At 47.0% G+C, this 12538-nt stretch overlaps 1 protein-coding gene across 2 annotated transcripts in view; it reads right to left on the minus strand.

Annotated features, from left to right (window-relative positions):
* Positions 1 to 12538, minus strand: part of SRPX (sushi repeat containing protein X-linked) — a 105356-nt gene that overhangs the window by 44515 nt on the left and 48303 nt on the right. For both annotated transcript variants that reach the window (XM_061178000.1, XM_061177999.1), the window contains 2 exons: positions 8104 to 8295; positions 5981 to 6157 (listed from right to left, as the gene is read on the minus strand). In XM_061178000.1, coding sequence (XP_061033983.1) covers positions 5981 to 6157; positions 8104 to 8295 — 369 coding nt within the window. The remainder of the gene's footprint in view (positions 1 to 5980; positions 6158 to 8103; positions 8296 to 12538) is intronic.

A 12538-nucleotide genomic window follows, 5' to 3' on the forward strand; every position in this document is an offset into this window, starting at 1 on the left:
ACCGAGCCCTGCCGAAATTCCCCATCCAAACAACTGGCCACCCAAAACTTAGTGGTTTCAAACAACCATGTTATTCTTCATGGTTGTTTGGATGGGGAATTTCGGCAGGTTGGTGATGGAGGAAGGAGGCGGTCCTTTCCTGGGGCACAGGAAGAAAGGGACTGACAGAGGCAGAAAAAACCTGGACACGGAAAACTTGCCCCATTGCTTGCTTCCCCCAGCTAGAGTGTACTCCTTGCGGATGTCTCTGGAATATGGTTCCATTTCTTTGGCACCATATGAGATATTAGAAAACTTTCCCCAATGGACAGAAGAGTCAAGAAGAGAAGCAAAGAACTCCACAATTAGAAGTCACTATCATCAGAAGCAAGATACCAAACTAAAAATTGCAACTTGTTGCAAAGCTGAAACTAGCTTCCTGAAAGTTTGCAAGAAAATGTGTATTTGTCAACCCAGGAAAAATTCAATATGATTTAAGAGCATCTACAACAATGCACTGACACATTTATTCTTAGCCCCATGATATCTGTATCCTCAACTGAATCTCTGGAAATAATACCATTCAGCCCAGCAAACTTCCTTGTGGGTCATTGGGTCAACCCAGCTGTCAGATGATTGGGAAGCCAGAAACGTATTCCATCAATTTGCATATCTAAAATCAGAGGTTTTTTTAAATCCAGACTTCCATTTGTGTTAACTCTCCAATTCTATTCTGTAGGAAATATAAACCAAGCAAAGAGTAATTCCAAAAACCAAGTTGGTTTGTATGTGGACCTTTGTTAAAAAAACGAAATGGGGCTCCCTGCATGTCCAAAGATACCTGCTGGGTTTTCATTGCCCATGGGTTTTAAACTTACTTGAATTTTGGTCTCTTTCTCTTTTGGCCTAGGAAAAACTGTTGGTCTAAAGGAGAGATCGTGTGTCTACTCAAAATCCGGTCTCTACATGAGGCCTTGTAATTCTAACTGTCCATTGTTCTACCTAAATGCCAATGTAACCGAAATGAACTAAAAATGGAAAAAAAGAATAAAAAACTCCCCCCAAAAAATAGTTATTACATACTATGGTTTATTTTTTTTTATATCAATGGAAGTTGCGGCTCTCTAAATATTTTACCCTCCTGCAATTTGCAGTATGTTGTTTCTCCCACACTGATTTCTATGTATATCTGTTTCTGAAATAACCATGGATTTGAGTCCACTGCCAGAGTGTGGGCTGCATAAGAGAATGAATTTTAACTTGCAGTCCTTTCAAATTAGCCAGACCACAGAGTGAGAAGTGAAAAGACCACCACCTCAGAGTGAAAAGTAAGCCCAGTGTTCTCTCTCCCCTCCAGATCTGGAGGGGAACTGAGACGATTTCCTCAGCACTCACCACAGCTCTGGCCCAGAGGCACTGTTCAAGGCTGTGTGGAAATCTGGGCAACGCTCGGCCACCATGTGTCAGCTCCTAAACTAGGCTGAGGCTCTGAGTTGTGCTCAAGGACCCCTGAGCCTTGCCAACACGCAAACAAAGTCATTCAACGAATTTAATAATACATTTAAAGCCAAAAGTGTCCATGACATCCCTGCAGTAAAATTCACCGGGGACAAGCTCCAGCTTATCTGTCACAAAACCTAAGAAAGAATCGCCTGCTTGCTTTGTCCATTTCTCTCTTTTTCCTGGGAGCTCATTGCTCTCTTGTGGCTCACGGGTCCCCTTTTCACCATTACCCGCCCCCCTCACTGCGTACACAAATTCCCCTTCCCCCAAAGATGCCTGAACCTTGCCCTGGCCCGCTCTAAGATAAATTCCCTGAAACTGGGGTTCATTTCTTAGTTCTTTGTCTCTCCCTCTGGGAAGGTTCCAGGCCCATCTGGTCTGGCTTAAGACATGCTTGTTGCTTTTTGAGAATAATCAGCATTTTCTTTCCACTGCTGCACACAATCTGGACATCTGAACAGTGTGATCCCTAGAAGATTCTGCCAAAGCTTGCTCAGCATGAAGATTTGTATCTCCGCCCCTCCCATCACCTCTGGCCCTTCCAATGTGAGGAAAGAGAGAGTCCAAAATGGGGGGGAGGGGTTGTTTTGAAGAGCTAGCTTGCGCACATACCAAGTCATAGGGGAGAGAGTGAAAGCAACATCCGTGAGGGGCTCTTCTGACCTGAACATCTGGCCTCAAGTCATGTCCTTCCAAAGGAGCGTGTCCAGAGCTCGCGGCCTGAGCGCTATCCTACCTGCACTGCCTGAGCAGGACCGCTCTGCGGGCTCCTCCTTGCGAGAACTACAGTGATTCACGGGGAGATGTCTAAGACCTCAGAAAATGGTCGCTGTGCCAAAGATTCTGCTGGTGCTCAGTTTTTCTATCATCTCCCTTTCCCTGCCTGCACTAAAAGTCACGAAATGACATTTCTTGGACTCCTTCTGCCAGCTGGGTACCAGCTAAGTTTGCCAGTGGGAGGCACTCTCATGAGACTAGAAGGCAGGAAGAAGATGGAAGCCATTATGCTTCTGGTAGGGGCTTCAGTGAGGGCTTCCTGGGCTCCTGACTTCATTCTCATCCATGATGGCGTCAGGTACAGACATGTCAACATCAGCGTGAGCTTCTGGATTTGGGGTAACACTACCAGGCCACTTCTGCTCCCCCAGCCCTTGGCTGGTATGGATTTCTGCTCTAACTAATCCCTCGTAACAATGTTTTTCCTCTTTTGCTCCTCCAGCTCTTCCTATGTTTTTGTAACCAATGCCCCTTTATTAAATTCTCCTCTGCTGGAAATACCTAGAATGGTTTCTGTCTTCCCAGTTACTGATCAATTCAAACTCCTACCTAAATCCTAGAAAAAGAGAAGCTCGGAATAAATCTGAGTCGGTTATCTGAGTAATTATTTGGACCTGGTGCTCTTGTCAGATGCATACAAGGTAAGGTCCAGGCTGTGACTCTGATGTAGAAGGTTTTTGCTCGCATTGTTAGGGAACCATTGCCCAAAACTGCCTGCCTTGGCCAGGCACGATGACAACCGCTTGCCTGAGTTGTCTCACAGCAGGAGGTCCCGACAAAGAACGCAGCGCTGCCGCTGAAAACTAACCGGGAGAATTCGGGAGGGGCCAAAAGGAGGGAAGACAAGACATGCCAGCCCATAGTATGTTTGTAAAACTAAACTGGGGACTTCCCTGGTGGCGCAGTGGTTAGGAATCTATCTGCCAATGTAGGGGACGCGGGTTGGAGCCCTGGTCCGGGAAGCTCCCACATGCCGCGGAGCAACGAAGCCCGTGCGCCACAACTACTGAGCCTGTGCTCTAGAGCCCAGGAGCCACAACTACTGAGCCCACGTGCCACAACTACTGAAGCCCTCGAGCCTAGAGCCCGTGCTCCACAACAAGAGAAGCCACCACAATGAGAAGCCCGCACACCGCGACGAAGAGTAGCCCCGCTCGCCACAACTAGAGAAAGCCTGCGCGCAGCAACAAAGACCCAAACACAGCCAAAAAAAAAAAAAAAAAAAAAAAAACTAACCTGGAAGAATTCGGGAGGGGCCGAAAGGAGGAGGGAGGAGACAATATGTCCTGCCCTAACCTCCCAGAAACCCTCACGCTGGAATCCATCTTGGCTGAGAGATGCGTGCGCCACCAGGAAGGACCCTGAGTCAGACCAAATATGGGCACGAGCAAGATGATTGGCCAGAGACAACCCGGAAAGCTAACATCATCACCATAAAACCTGAGGCTGCGAGCCACGCGGCAGAGCAGTTCTCCTGGGTTCCCTTACCCTCCTGCTCTCCTCCCAGGCGCCCCTCCCCAATAAAGCCTTTTGCTTTGTCAGCACGTGTGTCTCCTGGGACAACTCATTTCCAGGTGTTAGACAAGAGCCCACGCTCGGACCCTGGAAGGGGTCACCCTTCCTTCAACAATATCTTGGCCAGGTCCCCCGGCTATAGCTCATTAACCACATAACTGCAGAGTAAGAACGGCTGAGGCTGCCAAGGGATACAGTGGACAGTGGTACCATCACGAACACACCCTGGGGACCAAGGCCAGAGGAGTTGTTGCACAACTGCCCCCAGAGGGTAGCATCCAGTTTCAGTCTCATTCCTGAAGTACCTGCTCCAGGCTCTGAGCAGTCAGGAAGGAGTCCCTGGGGTAAAGCACATGGTCAGACTGAGCTGAACGACTCTCTGGAGGATGGGCAGACCCAAGCAGGGCAGGAGCCAGGCTCCTGTGGCCAGCTGCCTTGGCACCTCAGTGCCAGAGCTGTCTCTGGACTCAGGGACTTTGAGCCTGAAAGCCTGGAGACATAGGCTTGGCTCTACACAACATCAAGCAAGTCAGGTGACCTCTCAGGCCTCATCCGTAGATGGGGGATTGGACTAGGATGTTCTGCTGGGGTGGGTCCTGGCAGCTCTAACACTTTATGAGTAAACAGTCTCCTGGGACAGTGGTTTTCAACTACTTGGGGGAGTTTTGGAAAAATACCAGGGCCCCAGATATTCAGATTTAAATGGCAGCCAGAGTTGAAAACCACTGTCCCAGAGCAGTCTGCCTCAATGTTTAAAGGACATAGGAATCCCCTGGGGATCTTCTTAAAATGTGGATTTTGATCTGCCAGCTTTGGGATGGGTGCCAAGATTCTCCATTTCCAACAGGCTTCCTGCTGGTGCTGAAACTGCTGGACACTATTTTGAGTAAAAAGGTACTAAAGTTCTTCCCAAATTTGATCTTCTAAGGCAGGTTCTCAACCTTTAGAGCATCAGAATCCAGCAATCCTGCAGGTCCGGAAATCTGCATTTCTGATGTTGCTGTTTCTGATCAGGGGACCATACTCTGAGATCCACTGCTCTCAGACAACAGTCCTGGGTCCTGGCTGCACATGAAAACCACCTGGGAAGCTTTTATAATGCCACTCACCTCCTCCAGCTGTCCCACATCAGGCTAACTGAATCAGAATCTCTAGGGTAGGACCAAGGCATGGCTAGGTTCTAAAAGATACTCAGGTGATTTTAATAAGTAGCAGGGGCAGGGGTGGGGAGAAGGGACCCACTGCCCCTAGATGGGTGATTCTCAAGGAGTGGGGGGGAGTGATTTTTCTCCTTCCTCTCCTCCTCTCTCCAGGGGACATTTGACAATGTCTGAAGACATTTTTGGTTGTCACAAGTGGGAGTTGGGGGGAGATGTTACTGGCATCTAGTGGGTAAAAGCCAAGGCTCTGCTAAGCATCCTAGAGTGCAAAAGACAGGACCCCAGGACGAATAATTATCTGACCCCAATGTCCATTGTTCCAAGATTCAGAAACCTTGCCCTAGATCTACTGAATCAGAAGCTGCATTTTTACCAAGTTTCCCAGGTGATTCCCAAGTTGGAGAAGCACTGCCTTAGATCAGCGGCTCTCTCTTTAAGCACTTCTAAATGCCCTGAAAGGCTCATTAAAGCACCAAATGCTGGACCCCATCCCCAGAGTTTCTGATTCAGCAGGTCTGGGGTGGAGCCCTGAATTTGCATTTGTAAAGAGTTCCAGCACCCCGAACCACAACTAAGAACTAAGAACTACTATTTGCCCAACAAATCCAGACTAAGGTAAAATAGCCAAATCCCTTCCAGTTTAGCAAACTGAGTGTTTGCTGACTACCGGAGTCGATGACAATGGAACTACGTCTGCCGGCTGAAAGACACAGAGATGCTCTCTGCAGGAATGTCCGGCCAATGTCAAAAACTCTGCTCAGTGCTACAGGGCAGATCCCGGAACTAAAGCAGCGGGATTACCCCGTACCTCTGCCAGCCTCCAGCTGCCTCAATCGCAATCCAAGCAAGAGACAAAAGTCAGAGGAAAGCCATGAGCTGTGAAGTCAACTCTAGCGTAGAGACTGAGGCTAGGTCTGCGCTGAGCCAGAGAAATAGGGATGAAGAGAACCACTGAAAGCAAAACTGGGTGCTTATGCTTTATATCCGGGACATGGATGCTTCCTCCCAAAGCAGGCGCCTCCTGAGGGCTGGTGATATTCTCTTACCAACACAGGAGGCTGGTTGGCCACTCCACGCCTTGTTGTCCATACACGTGACTGTCTGCTCGCCTTTCAGTGTGTATCCTGGCGAGCAATAGTACTCACACCGGGAGTTAAAGTAGGCACCGTCGACGCACTTAAACCCTCCATTTGCTGGCATGGCAAGGGTAGGACATCGCTTTTCTGAAAAAGAGAAACCCAGAGATTCAGTATTACTTAGATTTTGTTCATGGAGTTTCAGAGTCCAGAAACTCCGAAAGCATAGGGTGAAGTTAATTGAAATATAACTGATAGACGTAGAGAAATGATAGATGGTGTAACCGAGCAGGACCCTATGGGCCCTTCCCGGGGCAGACCCCTCCCCCATACCCCCTGCTGTAGCTCCTCTCTGAAGACCCAGATAATAGCATCTGATGCATATTCCCTGAGTTTTTCAGATGCTAAAACCACCACCAAATGGAAGAAATTAACTACTTGATGATCATGAGCCTGTGGCCCCCAGACCTTCTGGCGCCTAGAATGTTAACCTCCGTTTCCTCACCATCAGCCAATCAGAGAACTGTGTACAAGCTGATCACGTACCCTGCAACCCCCCTCCCTCACCTGGCCTTTAAAAATGCTGTGCTGAACCCTTTCAAGGAGTTGGTGGGGCGGTGGGTTTGGGCTCGAGCCACTCGTTCTCCTTGCTTGGTCCTGCAATAACCTTTCTCTGCTCCAAACTCCGATGTTTCGATTTGTTTGGCCTCACTGTGCATCAGGCACATGAACTTGCATTTGGTAACAATGGTTGCATGTCACACAGAAGGGACACAAAGTTTTACACCAGACTGGCTTGGGTTGGCATCCCAGCTAAACCACGGTCTTATGCTGGGCTCCTCAGAAATAGACGCTGAGACCAGGATTTGTGTGCAAGTGATTAAGAAAGTGCTCCCAGGGGAGACCAGTGAAGGGTGGGGGAAGCAGGACGGGGGAGGGGAAGAAGCCGGGCAAGGTAGCAACTCAGGCAAAGTCAGCCTCAGCCTGATTCCACAGGGGAGCTCTGGAGCGTGAGTGATGCCTGAGTCTGCCCTGCCTCCAGGCAGGGCAGCTGGGCTTTCATAATCCTTTACCAGTCAGTACTGGGCAGCTACAGGCTACCCATGGGGAATGCTCTCCCTGTCAGAACGAAGAAAGCAGTCCTCTGAAGGCGCAGAGCCTCTTCTTCCTTGGTAGAAGATCAATCGAAGGTGCAAGTCATTAAGAGCAAAGCGCCCCGAAGCTGGGGGATGGACACACAGAACTGGTAGCAGGGCATCCAGGGACATCTGGGGGAAGCACTCAAAGTGTCCACTATAGTCACCCAGAGGCGTAGTCTGCCTAGACTGGATCACAAGGCTGCAGCCCCCAACCTCAGTTTCCCAACAATAAAGTAATGGCACCCATATCAATAGCATTGTTGCAAAAATTGCATATATGTGAAATGCTTGGCACACAACAGGCGCTCCATCATGATAGCTTTTTTGAACAGCAATGGCATCTAAAATGCACTTCAATGATGCTGTGTCACCTGCAGTTTCCCAAATGAGATGACTTTCCAGGAAGCTAAAAGTCAGCCCCTGAAATGTGCTTCCAACCTTCTCCCCTGAGGCACAGCGCCTTTCATGGAATAAGCATCCTTCCGCGGTAATTCTCTCCCTGCCTCCCTAAGTTCTACTCCTTGGGAGGACGCTTGTGTCTACTAACAGGAGTCCATGGCAGAGCACCATTCTTATACTTCTGTTGGGTTTACACGTCTGTCTCTAATGCTATTCTGTGGGACCCCTGATGGCAGATGACCCTTGATGGCAGAGTGTGTCTTTACCTGTGTGTCTTGTTTGTTTTTCAATCCCCAAACCCTTTGCAGGGGCCAGCACTTTGCTAAACAGACCTCTGTTCTCTCCCCCTTTCCAAACAGCTGATCGCACCCCTCTGTCTGAAATGTGTCATCTTACTTCCGCCATATCTTAGGAACGAACGCATGGCTTCTGCTCACAAGGGGAGTTTTTCTCATCAAAGACCACAAAGCATTCAGTAAAAATCCCTGATCTCAGAGGAAAAGAACTTTGGCCCCGAATGGCCCTGAGGCCCCAACATGGGGCCGGGCTACTCACGCTTGCAGATGACCTTGTCCGACCACCGTTTGTTTGACTGGCATATCAGCTGGGAAGAGCCATGCAGCTCGTAGCCCTTCTGGCAGCGAATGTCACACCTGGTTCCCAGGGCTGTTTTGTAGTATCCTCCCTGAGGGGCCCTGCAGTACACATCCCCGTACTTCACCTTGATGGGGGAGCACCACGGGGTGTCTACAGGTAGCAGAAACAAAGGAGAGGAGAAATAGCAAGTGACATCTTCAGAAAATGTGTCTCTTCACTCTCGAAGTCCCTGGCTGGCTGCATTCCAGATTTTGGACCTCCAAATAGTACCCCATGTCTTTTAAGTTGTCTCTGGGTGGGGAGGTTATGATCATGGGACTAGGTGTCAGACATATACGAATATGGGTCCAGGTTCCTCCATTAGTAGCTGTGTGATCTTGGACAAGTTACTTAACCTCTCTGAGTCAATACCTCTACCTATGTCATAGGACTCTTACAAGTCCTCTTACAAGGACTGAAAAAAAATGCATATCAAGCGTCTAGCACAGTGACTAGCATGTAGTAAACATTCAATGAATGCTTGTTCCTTTTAATATTTCCCTTAACTAGATACATAATTCCCTTGAGAGCAACTGTTACCATTGTGAACCTTAACCCCAGCCATCCATACAGAGTGGCGGGGGAGTCAATAATTGGTTAATTTAGATTTTTTTCCAAGTCTGTATCATATTCACTGTAAAAGCATTTAATACGATCTTAATGAATGTGAACGAAGCAACAGTTTCCAGGGTTTTGCCACAGGATATAATTTGGGCTTAACGTCACAGAACAATTTCTCCCCATTGGGAAGCTACCTCCTTTTTCAGATGTCCCCAGTTAAGCCCCATTTAGGTAAGAGATGACACCCTTCTCCAATGGCAAAGTTCCAGCGTGGTTTTTTTTTTTCTTTTCTTCTTTAATTTTATTTATTTATTTATTTTTGGCTGTGTTGGGTCTTCGTTTCTGTGCGAGGGCTTTCTCTAGTTGTGGCAAGTGGGGGCCACTCTTCACCGCGGTGCGCGGGCCTCTCACTGTCGCGGCCTCTCTTGTTGCGGAGCACAGGCTCCAGACGCGCAGGCTCAGTAATTGTGGCTCACGGGCCCAGCTGCTCCGCGGCATGTGGGATCTTCCCAGACCAGGGCTCGAACCCGTGTCCCCTGCATTGGCAGGCAGATTCTTAACCACTGCGCCACCAGGGAAGCCCCCCAGGGTGTTTTGATTTTGGTCTCGTAGTTGCCCAGAGCACAGCTTAGGATGACACTGTTAAATCAGAACCTCTCCCCTGGGCCTTTGGAAGGTGTCGCTGAGGGCCATAAGATTAGTAGGGCAAGACTAGCTCCTCGAAAGTTCCCACAGTGGCCACCGCACAGTCAATGGGGACCAGAGACTAGCTCCCTCAAGCCTGTCAGGCTCTCCACGCCTCGCACAGGAGCCCCCTCCCTAGGGCTGCCAGCTCCTCACTCCACCCCAGCACCTGAGCTGACAGTGAGTGAAGTTCGTGCGCCATCATGTGGCCAAGAAGGAGGAAATTCCCTGTTTGACTTTGCCAGGAATTCTCTTCTGATGATGTGTTTCTGGCTGCTTCTCAGCCATGAAAACCAACAGTTCTGTCCAGGTCTCGTGCATGGACTATTTTTTTTGTTTTTGTTTTTTTTACTTATGTGCTTTGACATCTCCTTTGCCTAATATTTTCATCATATAATGCTTTGCAGACAGCTGCAAATGGGTGCTACCGTCGGGACTCAAGCAGTATTTCCTGGACTTTCTGGGGAGAAGTGATGCCCCACGCTTAGCCTAGAGCTGATTAAGTTTGATCTCTTGGATGCAGTCTTGCAAGAGCTTACGCTAGGCCTCCAGGCCTTCCTTGAACAAAGTTTCCTTCCTCTTGGGTTTATACATCTAGTCTGTATATACTAACATTTTTAAATGAGAAAAATCTGGACCCTGAAGTAAAGTACAAAACAGCATACATATCTCCATTATTTTCCTCTAAGTATAAAAGAATTTTTTAAAAAATAAATTTATTTATTTATTTATTTTTGGCTGTTGGGTCTTTGTTGCTGCACGCGGGCTTTCTCTAGTTGCGGTGAGCAGGGGCTACTCTTCGTTGCGGTGCGCGGGCTTCTCATTGCGGTGGCTTCTCTTGTTGCGGAGCATGGGCCCTAGGCACGCGGGCTCAGTAGTTGTGGCTCGTGGGCTCTAGAGAGCAGGCTCAGTAGTTGTGGCGCACGGGCTTAGTTGCTCCGAGGCATGTGAGATCTTCCCGGACCAGGGCTCGAACCCGTGTCCCCTGCATTGGCAGGCGGATTCTTAACCACTGCGCCACCAAGAAAGCCCGAGGGGCACGATTTTAGAGTAAACTAATATGAGGCAGCAGACCCGCAATTCTTAGCACACACACATTATGGTTGTCTTTTCCACAAATGTGCCCAGGACAAATATTTAAGGCAGCAGGTCCATTAGAGAATGACCTGCATATACATATATTACAAATTCGCATATTTCAGTACAACCATGCAATTAGCAGATTTTTTTTACTCAGCTATTTTGAGTCTTCAAATCCTTCCAGCAGAGCTGCCTACACATCCAAGAGCTGTGCTGTTGTCAACATGTGGGGGGAAAAATATCTTGTTTTTATTTATTCGCAAAAGGAATTTCTTTTGGATTACTTTCCAAGACAAACCTTTGGAAGATATTTTGACATTTTAACAGCCCTGCAGTGATAGTAATTAAAAATTCAGTGAGTGACTTGAATTTGAAGTGCATGCAAATACCATGAGTTAAAAGTGAATTAGCGAAACATTTAACATAGAGGTTTAGAGAAAGGAAGCTCTTATGCTGCTTCAATTAAGACAGGGTTTATTTAGGGAGAAATCTAAATCGATTATTCAGGAAAACTTTTTCATCTCCCTGGGCCATTGTGGAGCTCCTGGGGTAAGCAGTGTCATGTAGAAGACTAAGGAGGAGCTACTAGTAAACTCTGGATGTTGAGCTAAAACATCTGGATTTCAGACTCAAACATAATGTTTGCTAGCTGTGTGAGTCTACGCAAGTCACCTCCCCTCTCTAATCTGCGGTTCCTTCACCTGTAAATAAGTAATAACAACATATCTCTACACGCCTTCCTCCTTCCCTCAATTAGTGTGAAGACAGGATGGCATTCCAAGTAAAAGAATCAAAAGCAATGCTTGCCACATTAAATGTTGGTTACACTTCACTTTCTTTTTTCTTTTATAAATTTTATAAATTATCAATTTAATTCAAAAAAACATTTACTGAGTATATACACTGTGCCAGACACTGTGTAGGGGCCTAAGGATCTAGAACTAATCTCCCAATGAACAATGGTTTGCCTCTAAGTTTTAAAACTAAAAAAAATGACAATGAAAACAATTTCCTGAGAAGTATTTATTCTTAAACATTCCGGGTAAGCTCTAGGCCAGGCACATATTTTCGTGCATCTGGTTTACCTTCCACACTTGCAGTGCTGCGAAGTAAGGATGAACACTGGGAACAATAATCTGAGGGTCACATGTGCACGCATGTGTTTTAGGAAGATTTTTCAATAAGGGACTCGAAAAAAAAAGATTTTTCAAAACTCTCAATTAAGAAGAAGTGTTAGGTATGTATATGTATAGCTGATTCACTTTGTCGTAAAGCAGAAACTAACACACCATTGTGAAGCAATTATACTCCAATAAAGATGTTAAAAAAAAGTGTTAGGAATCAGAATACCACCTTACCCCAAACATCTAATTAACAAGTTTGTGCTTTGCTGGATTGGTTAATTCATGAGGCAGTAATAAAGGAGCTGTGGATAGGAATGAGTATTTGTATTCACAGGTCATAAGCAAACGTGGAACATGGTGGGAAACACGTGGACATAGACACCAGTCATTATATTAGAAAGGTTGTTCACTTGTGTGGAAAACAACTGAAGGACTCTCTCCAACCAAAGGCTGACCAGTACTACCCTGATACTCTCATAACTTAGACATATCACGACAGAGCAGGGGAGTGTCCTCCTGCCAGAATGTAGACAAATTTCCTGGGCAAAATGCCACAATAGAACTTTATTAATCAATTTTCTTCAAATTATTTCTCAACTGTAAAAGGAACTGGATTCAGAGAGAAATAATCTAAATTTACCCTCACTTTTCTCAGGGCTCCCAAAGCTTCAGAGAAACGACTCACCATTAGAAAATATTTATGGACATACTTACCTGAGCCTGCATAGAAGGTTCTTGGTTAGGCTTTTTATACCTGCTGGAGGGGGTGGATTGCTGGAAATGTGTAGAGATGGAGTTCTTTATCATTAAAGTTTCATTGGGCAACACACTTTACTCATCATTTCAGGAGCCAAGCCAGACTCAGAAAGAGCACAATGAAATGAGCTTATGAAAATCAAGTTTTC

Source organism: Eubalaena glacialis, chromosome X (assembly GCF_028564815.1).
Source record: "Eubalaena glacialis isolate mEubGla1 chromosome X, mEubGla1.1.hap2.+ XY, whole genome shotgun sequence".
Lineage (NCBI taxonomy): Eukaryota > Metazoa > Chordata > Mammalia > Artiodactyla > Balaenidae > Eubalaena > Eubalaena glacialis.